Consider the following 13,681-nt stretch of genomic DNA (forward strand, 5'->3'; position numbering starts at 1 on the left):
TCATGAGGAGCAGAGTCAGCATTTCCCAGATGTTCTGACACCCTGGCTCCTATCCCCCGTTAAATCGACAGCTGGCTAACAGAACTGTCAGATACAATAGGCCAAGTGATTTTTACCTCCTTTTCTTCACCAACATGGTCCAAACTCTCATGACTTGAAGGGTTATATGGAATCACTAGAAGAAAAAAAGACACCATAAAAATGGATAAAGAAGGTAACAAGTCACTGAAACAAAAAGGACCCATCCGTCGACATGTAAGTGAAGGAAACCCTAACTCCTACTATGTCAACAATCTCTTATTTTCATCATTTCTATCTGCCCATGTGCTTTATGAATAAGGTTTGTTGCCTCTCTAACACATCTGTGGGAACTCTTTGCCAGAAGTGGAGACGCCAATAGTTTCTTGCCTCGTCATGATGATAATTTCATCCCTGAACAGGGTGGAGAAGCCAGTGAGTGGAACTTCTATTCTGAGTCAGATTTTCACTAACAAAGAGGAACTGTCAGCTGGGGAGGGTGGAAATGATGGGGGCCTTACGGGAAGGAAAGGAGGATCCCATGGATTAAACTTTTACAAGGGGAAGCCAGCCCAGGATAATGGGATGCCCTCAAGATTGAAATTCTGAGGCCACAGAGACAATTTCAGCGAGGAAGAAAGATTAAAAAAACAAATGAGGAAACAAAAGAAATTCAATCAATTTAGCTTCAGAAAGACACGTAAGGAAGAAGGAAGCAAGAGCAAGTGATGGCGGGTGAACACAAAGCTGCTGCACAGGCCTGCCGGAATGGCGTTAGGCGCCTAGGGCTCAGAACAATCTGAAGCCGAAGGAAAGTTAAACAAGGATCAAAGCTGGGGATGAATGGGACGGAGAGAAGGCAAAACTATTTGACTCAGACAAGACCGAGGGGACTTCACAGCCCTGAAGGAGCACAGGTCAGCTTGATCCCAATACAGTCCAAGAGCTGCCTGATGTCAAGGCTGAGCCATCTCTGAAACGCGAAGGACCAAGAGACTGGAGACGGACAAATCCCGTCCCCATTCTCACAACAGAAGAGGTCACTGCACTTGACTCTGATTCCTTGAAAACTTCTAGAACCTCTGGAAGAGGAAGCGATGACCCAAGGAGCATCCACCAAAGGAAACGGCTACCTCAGAGGGCCATGCGGTTCTGTCAAAGACAGGTCACGCCACACCACCTTCACTTCCTTTTTCTGATAGAGCTGACAAGCGACATGTAGAGATCTTTCCCCGAGATCTTAGCCAAGCACCAAAGAAGGCACTGCGCACGTGGGCCAGGCAAGAGCGCAGCACGGTGGATCTGGAGCACCTGCCCTGCTGACCGTCTTTATCCACGACTGGGATAAAGACACAGACGACGCCCTTACTAGGTGTTCAGAAGATGTAAAGCTGTGAGTGACAACGCACACGCTGAATGACAGAGTCGGAATGAAAATAAAGACTTTGGCCAGCTAGAACATGAAGCTGGCTAAAGAAATTCAACAGAAATAATTGGGCTTACAGGAGTAACTTCGTAAGTATGAGTTGGGGAGGCACAGCTAAACAGTTTATATGAAAAAGATATAAAGCAAGTGCTTTGTTTTTCTTTTTTTCCCAAGTGGGAGGGAAAAGAAGGGGAGAGAAAATAAATGCTTGTTGATGGTAAAAACAACAACAACAAGAACAACAACTTAATTTAAAAATAAAATAAAGTTTGAAATACACTAAGACTCATAAAGGAGCAGCAAGGTGGCGCCATAGTGCACAGAACACCTAGGCCCTGGTGTCAGGAAGACTCATCTTCCCAAGTTCAAATCTGGTCTCAACCACTTACTAGCTCAGTGACCCTTGCCTTAGTTTCTTCATCTGTAAAATGAGCTGGAGAAGACAATGGCAAACCACTCCAGTATCTCCGTCAGGAAAACCCCAAATAATATCACAAAGAGTCGGACACAACTGAAAAACGACTGAACAATAGGTTTCTTTATGAGCCTTCAAAAGAAACCTAAAGATGGGAGAGTTTTATGCACTGCAAGCCCAATGACTGGACCATGGGATATGAGACCCAAGAAAGTGAACCCCATCTTGGGCTGTGCTAGAAGAGGTGTCGTTTCCAGGACTGAGGAGGAGAATCCTGATGTCCTCCGCCTTGGTCAGACCACAGTGGGCGGGCTGTGTTCAGTCTGTGGTACCACAGTTTAGGGAGAATACTGGTGACCGGACAGCATCCAGGTCGTATCACAAGAGGATCATTTGAACAAAGGATGATTAACCCGGAGAAGAAGAGATTTCGATGAGAGTGTATGATAACTGTCTTCAAGCACATGAAAGGCTATTATGTGAATGAATGATTATGATTAGATTTGTTCTGCTTGGCCCTGGAGGGCAGAAGAAGGAGGAAAGTGTGGAATTACAAAGAGGCCGAAGTAGGCTTCTCACTCTTGGATAACTCTCCTTCAAAAGATGATGCGGGGGGGGGGGGGGGGGGTAGCAAGGTGGTGCAGTGCATTGAGAACCGGCCCTGGAGTCAGGAAGACCTGAGTTCAAATCCGGCCTCAGAAACATAATACTTATTAGCTGTGTGATCCTGGGCAAGTCACTTAATCCTACTGCCTAGCCAAAAAAGAAAAGAGAGAGAGATGATGGGATACTCTTTACTTGGTCCCTTCCCAATCCTTGTACTCATTGCCCAGAGGCCCTCCTCTAGGGGTGACAGACATCCTGGTTTCCTGGATTACAGACAGAGACTGAAGGGACGTACAATATGTAGAAGGACAAATGTCCTCTGCTGACTCTCCCAAAGCGTGTGACCTCAGGCAAGGCCCCAAGGTCACAGCGCTTGGCTTGTTTCCTGATTCTGAACATGAGAGTTGGTCTTTAGGGTTCCTTCTCATTTGAGGATTCTCAGTCCAATAGGAAATCTCAAAGTTATTAGAGCTGTATTCAAACTGAGAAGTCAAACAGATGATCCCCTCCCCAGCCCCTTCCTCCTGCGACCTTCTCATTCCCCTGAAGAAGACACGGCAGTAAGCCTTACCTGTCTCTATGTTGTCTGAATGCACAGAGGTTTGGTCCATGGGCATCAGCGGCTCCTGGACAAAGATTTCAACAGGTTCAGAGACTGTGCCTTCCTACGTTCTGACAAACGCTTCACTCCCAGAGGCTACCGAATATTCAACTCAACTGGGGAGAATACGACTGAGACCTCAGATTACTGCAGTAGCATGGTTACCTTCACAGCTCTTACTGTATGAAGCTAGACAATGTCCCCTGGATGAGGCTGTATTATTCATATTGGAAAGATCGGAAAGTAGATAGAATAATTTCTGGTGCTTGTATAAGAAGTCAACATTAGAGGCAGATTTGTGACTTCTCTCCGAGTAGCCTCTCTGGGGAATGGAAACTTTAAACAATCTTTCCCAAACTAGACACTAACAGCCCCAACCTGCCAGCTGATAAACACTGAAGACCCAAGTTTAACAAGTGAATGCTTCTCATTTCATGCTGACCCTGACTTTTGATAACTGAGGAGTAGGAGGAGGAGACAGCCAAGTGTTCCTCACAACAACCCTGTGATGTGGGAGCCATAATTATTCCCATTCCATAGATGAGCACACTGAGGCTGAGAAAGGTTAAATGACTGGCCGAGGTCCTAGTCTTCCTCACGCCAAGCCTGGCACTCTCTCCTCGTGCCTCCTCACTGCCTCCCCTCCCTGATGGGCCCTTGAGAGGCTGCCTGGCTGGGTGGAAACAGCATCCTGAGTTTGAATCCTAGCTCCTGCAACTTGTGTGACCTTAGGCAAGTGCCTTCAACTCTCTGGGCCTCGGTTTCCTCACCTGCAAAATGTGGGGTTGGCCTCAGTGACCCCTGAAGCCCCTCTGATCTCCAATATGTGACTTCAAAGTATTTTCAGCCTTATCCAAATTGACCAACATAACGGGGTCCTCCCTTCCCAACTCTGTTCTCACCACCGTGCACCGTCAGCCCCTCATCAAGACGCTTCTATTAAAAGAAAAACTGCCCTGAAAACCTGAGATGAAAGTCACTGAGAGCAAACCTAGGGAGGCACCCCATCTTTGAGGCCTGACGCTTGGATGCGACAGATCTATTGGCATGGCCTCTGAGATACTTGGACAACGCATTTAAGATCCTGAACAACTTGGCCCGAGATCATTCTCTTCCTCCAAAGACCCAAGGCTCGGACACTTAAGAGAAAAACCCGGCCTTCTCTCGTTTCTGCCGCACACTGCGGCAGTATCGGCTGCCTCCAGGCTGTGCCAGGAAGGCTCTGCCCTCACAGCCCCCGGCTTTTAGCCTCAGCTCCAGCACCACTGCCTCTCACGGCAGGGCACCTTGGTGCCGTGACCTCCTCCTCGTCCTGTCTTTAACTGCGTTGCTTAGATACGCCGTCACCCCACCAAGATGCCAGCTCTTTGAGGGCAGGGTTGTTTTCGCCTTTTCTTTGTACTCCCGGAATGCAGTAATTACTTCTAAAATGCTGCCACTTGATAGATAAATGAAGAGGCGGAGCAAGAGCGATGTGTAGTGAAGAAAATCCTCCCACAGCTCTTCCCGAGGTCAGAACACATGCCAGTGCAGGTCCAGAGCGGGCTGGGTACCAATCCCGCCTTTGACATGTCCTGGCCGAGTGACCCGAGGCCAGTAGCGCAGGCCCCTCGGAGCCGCCAAGCTGCCCGCTGCGAGGACTTTCCACTTTCACTCAGCACACTGGTGAGATCACAGGTCTAGCCTCTCAGAACTTTGTGAAAAATCACTAGTTATAAAAACCTACTGAAAATTCCAGATTTTGTGAAAAACTAAATTCTTCTCATAAGCCAACATTACTGTGGGCACTCCAACCTAGGATCAGTGGCACCTTAATGTGTGCACATAAGTGCATGTACATATATGTACACACAGATGTGTAGCTGTGGATAAACACACACACACACACACTAACCCGCCCAGCTTTGGCCCCAGACCCCCCAACAGGGGCCCCACTCTGGGCCTGGCCCACCCCAAAACCATGAGCCACCATCTTACCGGGGGCAGAGAATGCCGCCCACACTCAATGGTAACAAGCTTGTGGCACTTCTTGTGGACAAGCAGCTTACAGTTGATGCACTTATAGCCCTGGCGCCCAAGGCCCCAGATCCGGTCGGTGCAGATTGCACAGTGAGCCCGCTGAAAAGGACAAGAGAACAACGTTTAGACAAATACGGATATTCCTCCAGACAGCCATGCTAGCCCCACACAATGGGGGTGACCCCTCCCTCCTCCTCATCTCAGTCTCTTTTAGGATCAACATCTCCATCCTATGACTATAAAACAACATCCTCCCGCACCTATTATTTTCCCAACATTGTGTAAAGTCAGAGAGAAAATGAAATAAAGATGCAGCCTTCAATGAAAGTGAAGTGGGCTGCCATTTTGGTGTTGGTTATACATCTTGGACATTTCAGACTCTTTCACAGCTAACAGCAGAGACAGAAAGAGGAGCTAACTCAGTTTGAGCATGAAAAGCCCAAGGAAAGAGAAAATCATGGAAGCCCACACAACGCCCCCAGACTGCTCAAATAAAAGCCCTGCCTTTCCAGCTGACAGCCTGAGGAATATCAGGGCTGCTGCCTATCCACTGGGCACTAGCAAAGAGCAGCAAGGGTATCAACAAGTGTTCATCACTTTTTTTCTATGTCACAGACCTGCCCACCCCCCACCTTTGGCAATCTGGCAAAGCCTATGGAACCCTTCTCAGAATGTCCTTAAAGGCATAAAATAAAATCCATTAGATTACAAAAGAAATCAGTAATATTGAAAGAAAGATGTATTTTTTTTCCATCAAAGTTCACAGATGCCCAGAACTCTCCACTGGGGCCTTGGGTGTCTGTGGACCCAGATTAAGAACCCCTGATTTACAGGTGTGATTTTATAGCCTTACCCTAAATACCTGTAGCCCCATTACTTAAGCCAGAAGCCCAGGGATGAGTGACATCTAGAAGGGCCACGTGGAATGTTCGTGGAAGAGTCCACATGTGCACAAGTCAACTTATTCAAGCCTTTTCAGGTCACTGGAAGTGACCAGAAAGAACCCAGCCAGCCACTGCTTATTCGACCAAAAGGTAAAAATCTAGTCTTTCTGCAATCAAAGTGACTGCATGAAGGCACAAGGGGAGTGAGAGTGTGGCGGAGAGACACTTGGTCCCAGAACCAAAAACAAGCCATCCAGGCCACATTACCCTGTTGAACCGCTTGGCTTGGAAAGTGTGGCCATTGGCACAATAGAGCTTCCTCCAGCGACGCGCACCTCGGCGGTAGATGGATTCTGAGAAGGGACAAGAACAGAAAGGCCTGAGAGGCTGCAAACAACATCCAAGCCCAAGATGCAAAACCTGAGGACAACGGAATGGGGATGAGCCCGAGCCAGCGCCGGGGGACCGAGAGCACGAGACCCAGGCCGAGAAGCAGCGGCCAATCATGTCCAGAGAAGGCCACCAGAGGAACACAGCAGTATTGCTTTTCACAGATATTCGGCAGCAACGATTAGAACTAGAAAGCCCTGTCTATATTTTTGGCAAGCTGAATCCATAATACATCCTGTCTAGCCGATGTTACCATGAAGGTATAATCCCCCGTGTCTGTAAATCCTCCTGCACCTTACATCACGTGCTACCCATGCCGCTGGTGTCAGTGCTGGGAGAAGCAAACCAGGCTGCGTTCAGAATAAGGACAACGGCGTCAGAGTTAAATTTCCCGCTTCTCCTGGTCAAGCATCTTCAGCGGCTCCCTCTTGTCTCCAAGGTCAAATAAGAACTTTTCAGCTCAGCGTTTGGAGCCCCTCACAGCCTGGCCCAGACTACCCTCCAACCTCATCACACATCACGTCCCTTCACTTCCTCCAGGTCCAGTCAAACAAGCCTATGTGCACAGGCCCCCGGGCTCCCCCTCTTCACCTGGGGCTCAGAAGCCTCACCACCCTTCAGCTCAGCTCAGCGCCACCTCCAAGGAAAAGTCTTTCCTGGCTGCCTCAGCTGTGAGTGTGTCGTCTCCTCCTCCACCTACCTCATACTATCCGTACTCTTTCGTCTGGGCTACAACATCCCAGCGGAATGGAATCTCCCTGATGACAGGGACAACGTTTCTCATTGTTTTTGAATTTCTGGTACCTAGTACAATGTCTTATAAATATATAACAGAGATCATAACAGGGAGTTGAAAAAGCCCCGTTTAAGTTATTTTTTTTAGTTTCAATTTCCAATTTATTATTAGTAAACCAGGCAAGGACTTTCCACAAACGGAGTTTTAACTTGGCTCTCATACTCAAGGATGATTCTGGAAAGCCTCCTCGCTCTTTGGTAGCTTCAAGCATCTCACATTCGGATGTTCTGCGGCCTGAGTGGGAACCCACAGTGCCAGGAAGGAGCCTTCGTGACCAGGGCCATCACGGCTCCCTGGAGGATCTCCCACCGCGGGTCAGAATGCGCAACGGGAAGCTTCAAAGGGAGACTGGAAAGTGCGGTTAGAGTGTAGGAAGCAGTGTCCTGACATGAGTCCCTGCCTTTTTGTGAGCGTGTCGCGGATCTCGTGGATGGTCAGCATGGTGAAGCCAACGGACTCCTTACTCATGTTCTTAAATGTGGAGATTCACAAAGGAAACCAATTATCTTGAAAGAAAAACGTAATTTCTTTTTTCTCATCCAAGTTCCCAGATCCCCTAAAATCTATTCCTACATGCCAGGTCAAATGGACAGAATGAAAAACATGGTGAGAGACAGACTACAAATTTTGCTTTGATGACCAGCCTTTAAATGTTCTGGCCCCACAAGAGAGAAATGATGAGACAGCTCCAAAACCTCGCTGACGGCTGTGCCTGGAAAATGACCTGAAGGCCTGTCCTCCACTAGTCTGGAGTTAGAAGATAAACAGACTGAGGACTGCAAAAAGAAAAGCCGCACTGTGTGCACAGTCAGGTCCGACAGAGCCCCCCAACACCCTGTATGACCCTCTGCACTCCTGCATGGTCACTGTCCCCCTCCAGACCCAACTACCAACAATCTCAAGTCTCCTCAGTCCTCAAAAGGACTTCTGAGCCCTTCAGCTTAGCTCAGGACTGCCTCCCAGGACATCCTTCCAAATCTCCTTACTAACTGGGCTCCCTCTCCCTCCTCCACTTAGCTTGTGCTGTCCTCTTGGGTCTGGGTTATAAGTCCCACCCCTCTCCTTCACTGCAGAGCCCCTTGACCAGCTGTCTCCATCACCTGCCTCTTCCTCCAGGCTTGTCTTCCCACCACCACCCTCCCCAAAGGTGCCCCGTGAGGCCAAAGCATCAAAAGCAGAAGCCTTTCTTGCTGACACGGCCAAGCAGTGACCCCTTCTGGCAGTCGTTCTCCTGGGTCTCCCTCACCCAGCCCTCCTTCCCTGGCTCTTTGTGAGGCCTCACTGGGAACGCTTCCTGAGAGCTCATCCTGGGTCCTCTGCTTCTCTCTTGGGCTGGTCTGGCTTCAACCGTCCCCTCAACATAGACGACCCCCAAATGCTGAGCTCCAGGCCTCATCCATATGCCCAGGCCTCTCCAACTAAATGTCCATCGGCACCACAAACTTAACCTGCCGCAAACCTAGCTCATTTTCTTTCCTCCTCAACTTCCTTCTTTTGAATTGACTATTTCTCTGCAGGGCATCACTAGCCCCTGGTCACGCATATTTATAATTGTGGGGTAATCTTTTGATTTTTCTCTCTCCTATCTGCCTGGCACAAAGTGAGTGCTTAATAAATGCTCTATCTACACATCTATCTCTCTGCCTGCATGTCTGTCTACCTGTCCGCCTGCCTGCCTGTGTCTGTCTACCTGTTTTTGCCTGTCTCTCTGCCTGCCTCTCTGTCCGTCTGTCTGTCTATCTCTTGTCCACCTGCCTGCCTGCCAGTCTGTGCCTCTGCCTGCCAGTCTCTTTGTCTGCCTATGTGTCTCTGCTGGCTTGTCCATCTGCCTGCCTGCCTGTCTTTTACTCGAGGGCACCTCACCATTTTTTGTGTCATGGGCCCCTTTGGCAGTCTGTTGAGGCCTAGTGACCACATTTTTGCTATCATCTTTTTAAATGCATAAAATAAAACACAGAGAAGGAAGGCAATTACCATGAAACGGTCATCAAACTATTATTAAAAACATGCTGAAGAAGGCCTGCTTCGCCTCCTCTAGCCGGCCAGGTCACAGAAATGCCAGTTTCACTGCTGTAGTGTTTCTTCCTCTCCTCTGTTCCCACTGCTACTGTCTGAGTCACAGGCCCTCACTTTCACCCCCAGCAGGACCGTAGCCCTTCTCCCACACAGCCTCCCAGACCTTCGTCACTGGACTTGCCTGCTTCTATCCAGCCAGAATATCTGGGTTTATCACATCACTCCTCCACTCAACAATCTTCTCCCTGTGTCCAGGGTACTGCCTGGACACTCAAGGCCCCTTCGCCAGCTGATCTGATATCTCTCTGGGACCCGGCATGTCACTGCCACCCTCACCCCCACATCCTGCCCCTCCCCCCCCGGGACCTCAGACTTCAAATCACATGATGCTTTACAGTTCCCTTTTGTTCCTCTCCTGAAGCCCAGGTATTGGAGCCCTCAGTAAAGAGCTACACCATGAGGTCCTTGAGGCTCTGTCTTCCCTGAACTTCCTGTCACCGCCCATCTTGCCCAGTACTTCATACAGGCCTCCACAAACCAGCCTCCTCCGCTGGTTTTTAATGAGTTTTTACAGCCCTATACCGTCCCACGAATGCAGTGAATGGGGCGATCCCGGACAAAAATCAGCAGACCCAACTGTCCACATCTCCGTTCCATCTACTCTGCCACATCGCTCTGGTCAGTCCATCAAGGGCCCTTCTAAGTCCTCAGTTAATCCCCATGCAAATGTCATTATTACCTGGACTCCCCCCCCATCATTCTCTTCCTCCCATCTCCTCTGTCCTGCCCTCTTCCCTTTTTCCAATCTCACTGAATATAAGTCAACGTTTCTCAAGTTTATATAAAGTCAAAGAATTTAAAAACTCTCCAAAGTTTGAAATCAAAGTCAGTGTCAAAGTCAAAAAGTCAGGTTCACTCATTTCCTATTCCCTTCCCAAACAGATACTCAGTGAAAAACCAACGATTCTAATCTGGAATCTTTTTATTTTACAAACAAATTACGTAGGACTGAACTTGTACAACACGCCTGAATACTTCAGCCCATCATGTTAGCACCCAATTTAGGCAGTGTTTTGGAAAAAGCCCTCTTCTAAAATGAAGTGATCTCTACTTCTTTCCTACATGTTTCACAAACACATATGAGGTGACTTGTGTGCTGTGTCCCCTCACACACAAGGAAGACGTGTTCAGAGCTACCTGAACTTGATGAGGAGAAAGGGAGGCTGTTCAAAGCTGAAGAACAGGTGGAAACAGTCTTAATTAGACTGAACTCTGTCCCACCGAATCCAAGCAAAGTAACTTCAAGACTGCTATAAGAGACTGTCTAGTTTTGTTTTTATGCGAGTTGTCATAATAAATAACATTTTACACTGAGACAGGTTATAAAAACACATTAACTCACTATCTTCTCCAGGACATGGCATTCCAGGCCTTTCCGGTACACACGGAAATACTGAAAGAAAACAGAAATAGCAAAAACTAAGATTAAGCCAGCATTTGTAAAAACATAAAATTTAAACTATACTCGTTGTCATGGCCTAAGAACTCCTGTGTCCATGAGGCCTCCAGTCTGAGCCTCTCCAGCTGAAGCCATCCCCTGGTGCGGTGCCAACATGCTGTGTCTCACCCGAGTACTCTTCTAACACCGTTCAATGAGAACCATGATACAGACAACGCACTCAGGTACTTGACGATATGCCAACCAGACAAATGAATAAATGTCACTAATTTACCCAGTAATTTTAGGGACATCACTCACCTTGTCCTTCTTGTCTTTTCTGGCTGACCTGGGTCCATGACACCATCAATGGAGGGAGCTTTCTTTCTAATTCTCACACTCTCTCTTCACTAGGCAGTGCTCGCTCTCTCTCTCTCTCTCTCTCGCTCTCTCTAATTCTATACCAAGGTGTAATTAGTTCATTACAAGGAAGAATTTAATGCAAATAGTAAAGAGCTTTACAAATACAAAGCCTTCTGAAAAAAGGTCCCAAGCACAGAGATGTCATACGTTACCCTGGTTAACATGCCCGTTGGAAGCATCATGTTAATATCTAAAATATGAAAAAGCATAGGGTCTGGAAATTTACAAACACTGAGTTCAACAGAGATTACAAACAGGTTGATTAAGTGACCGAGTTCAGTCAAGGGGCCAGACAAAAAGTGGAGGTTAGGAATTAGAACGGCAAGCTTTACGCCAAGAAGTGAAATAGAGGTTGACACCATAAAAATAAAGGTGACACAATGCAGTATTTAAATAGAAGAGTGGCTGCTCCCTATCAGTGAGCAAAGTTTCTGTCTAAAGTATTTACCAAAAGTATTTAATCTGGGTACGAGAACAATACTGACAATCCTACGGGGATCTGCAAAAACATGAATCTTGGCTCTCCTGAAGGTTAAGAAAAATTATCCTACTTTAATTTTTTTTTTAAGGAAGAGAGCAGTCAATGTAGCTACATGGCAGACTGGGATTAATGAGTTTTTCACTAAGCCCAGGAAAAGATTTGCATTTTTTTGTAAGAATAAGACGCTTCACAGTCTTTGTCTCCTGAAGCTGGGATAGGCATCCTGGGGGCCAGGCTGGTACACCAGCGTCACAACAGGTTCTATCAAACGGGTTTCATTCGTCATCAAAACTGTGATTGAAGGAAGGCAGGCAGACTATGTCGGTGCTTTGCCAGGAAAGCGTGTTTCGCCACCTCCTCCCTCCACACTTTTGCAGAGGCTGTCTGTCTGTCACCCCCTCTGGGAACGACTGCACTGCTTTGTCACCGCTACCTCTGCAGGACATAAGTGCTGTGTCCAGGCTTCATAAACATGTGCTCAGTTTACTAAAAGATCTGCCAACGGTGATTCTTATTTACAATCTAAGTGACTCGGCGTCACTGGACTTTCGATTTATAGGTTTCCACATAAATAAGGAAGCACTGGGACAGCTAGGTGGCACGGTGGATAGAAGACTGGCTCTGGAATCAGGAGGACCTGAGTTCAAATCTGGCCTCAGACACATAACACTCCCTAGCTGTGTGACTCTGGGCTAGTCACTTAACCCCTACTTGCCTCACCAAATAAATAAATAAGGAAGCATTTACAGGTGGTCTTTTAAATCAGGAAGACAGAAAGCCCACCACGAATTTTCTGAGATGATTCAGAACTGTCAGACTAGAGGTTTAAATAATCGCTCAATAAGCATTTATTCATTGAACACCGACTATGCGCCAGGCATTGTGCTTGGCACCTGAAATGTAAAGACCAAAAATAAAACAGTCGCCATGATCAGGGAGCTTACCCTCTATCAAGGAGACAATATGTACGTACATAAATAGATACAAGACCAGTGCATTAATGCACACAACCCAGAAGTGGAATGATGAGACCAGAAGCCCGAGTGTCAGGGACAGACAGGTGAGAGGGTAACAAGTGAAAGCAATGAGAGTAGGTGGCTTTTTTTCTCAGACTCTGGCTGTGAGAAGGAGAAGGGACATACGATGACAGCTTCGGGAGACGGCAGGATCGGAAAGAGTTTTTTAATGATGAGGGAGACCGGGGCATCTTTGTAAGTAGAGAGACAGGCTCCCACTTACAGGGAGAGACTCATGCTAAAGAGGGGATTGTGGGAGCACTCGTATCAGAGGAGGCAGGAGGGGATGGGATCAAGGATAGTTGTAGACGGGCTAGCCCCAACAGAAGAAGGGGTACCAACCACTTCATCGGAGCCTGGAGCAAAGGAGAGACAGGGGTTGAGGCGAGGTGTCCTGAGATGGCAGGAAGGAGGTCACAGGGACGGGCGTCGAGTGTTAGGGGAGGCCTTCGGCTGCCAGGGAAGAAGGGATGATCTGTGGAAGGACTGAGGGAGGAGAGAAGGCGGGAAGCTGCTGTTGTAAGGAGTGTGAGAAGGGAGGAAAGGCCTCGCTGTGCTGTAGTGAGATCAGCGAGCAACCGCGCAGTGACCCAAGAAACATGCGCGTAAACAGGGGGAAGAGGGGAAACCGATAATCTGGCAGTGTGGCGAATGACCCTTGCTACTTTACCGTGAATTAAGAGCTCCGAATCTTTGTTGAGTTCATAGAGCCGAAAGGCTTCCTCCAGCTCCAGCTGAGACGAAACTGTGCACGGGTCTCCTAAAAAGATGAACCATAAAGCAAAAGTTAATTGGGAAAAAACCTACAATGGGATAGGTTAGAAGCAATTTCCTTAATAGAGAAGCTCTCCAAGAAAAATGGCTTCTAATCTCTGAAAACACATAAAATGACCATTGACATGTGGATGACTCTCCGGAGATGCTCCAAGGATTCTCTCTGAAATAAGCCAGACAATTAAAAAAACCCTATTGATTTCAATTTCTCCGATGTCTCACAGGATACGCAAATACAAGATTATATATAAAGAACTGGAAAACCCCGTTGATTTCTATTTCTCCCATGTCTCACAGGACATACAAATACAAGATTAATATATAAGAATTTAAAACTCCCACTGATTCCTATTTCTTCAATGTCTCATAGGATACACA

At 47.6% G+C, this 13,681-nt stretch overlaps 1 protein-coding gene across 1 annotated transcript in view; it reads right to left on the reverse strand.

Moving 5' to 3' along the window:
* PRKCI (protein kinase C iota) overlaps positions 1-13,681 on the reverse strand; it is a 79,189-nt gene that overhangs the window by 18,956 nt on the left and 46,552 nt on the right. The window contains exons 3-8 of the mRNA XM_027875879.1: positions 13,200-13,289; positions 10,574-10,624; positions 6,237-6,322; positions 5,044-5,184; positions 3,037-3,091; positions 117-175 (exon numbers count right to left, since the gene is read on the reverse strand). Of these exons, the coding sequence (XP_027731680.1) occupies positions 117-175; positions 3,037-3,091; positions 5,044-5,184; positions 6,237-6,322; positions 10,574-10,624; positions 13,200-13,289 (482 nt within the window). The remainder of the gene's footprint in view (positions 1-116; positions 176-3,036; positions 3,092-5,043; positions 5,185-6,236; positions 6,323-10,573; positions 10,625-13,199; positions 13,290-13,681) is intronic.

Source organism: Vombatus ursinus, unplaced genomic scaffold (genome assembly GCF_900497805.2).
Source record: "Vombatus ursinus unplaced genomic scaffold, bare-nosed wombat genome assembly UNPS02014810.1, whole genome shotgun sequence".
Lineage (NCBI taxonomy): Eukaryota > Metazoa > Chordata > Mammalia > Diprotodontia > Vombatidae > Vombatus > Vombatus ursinus.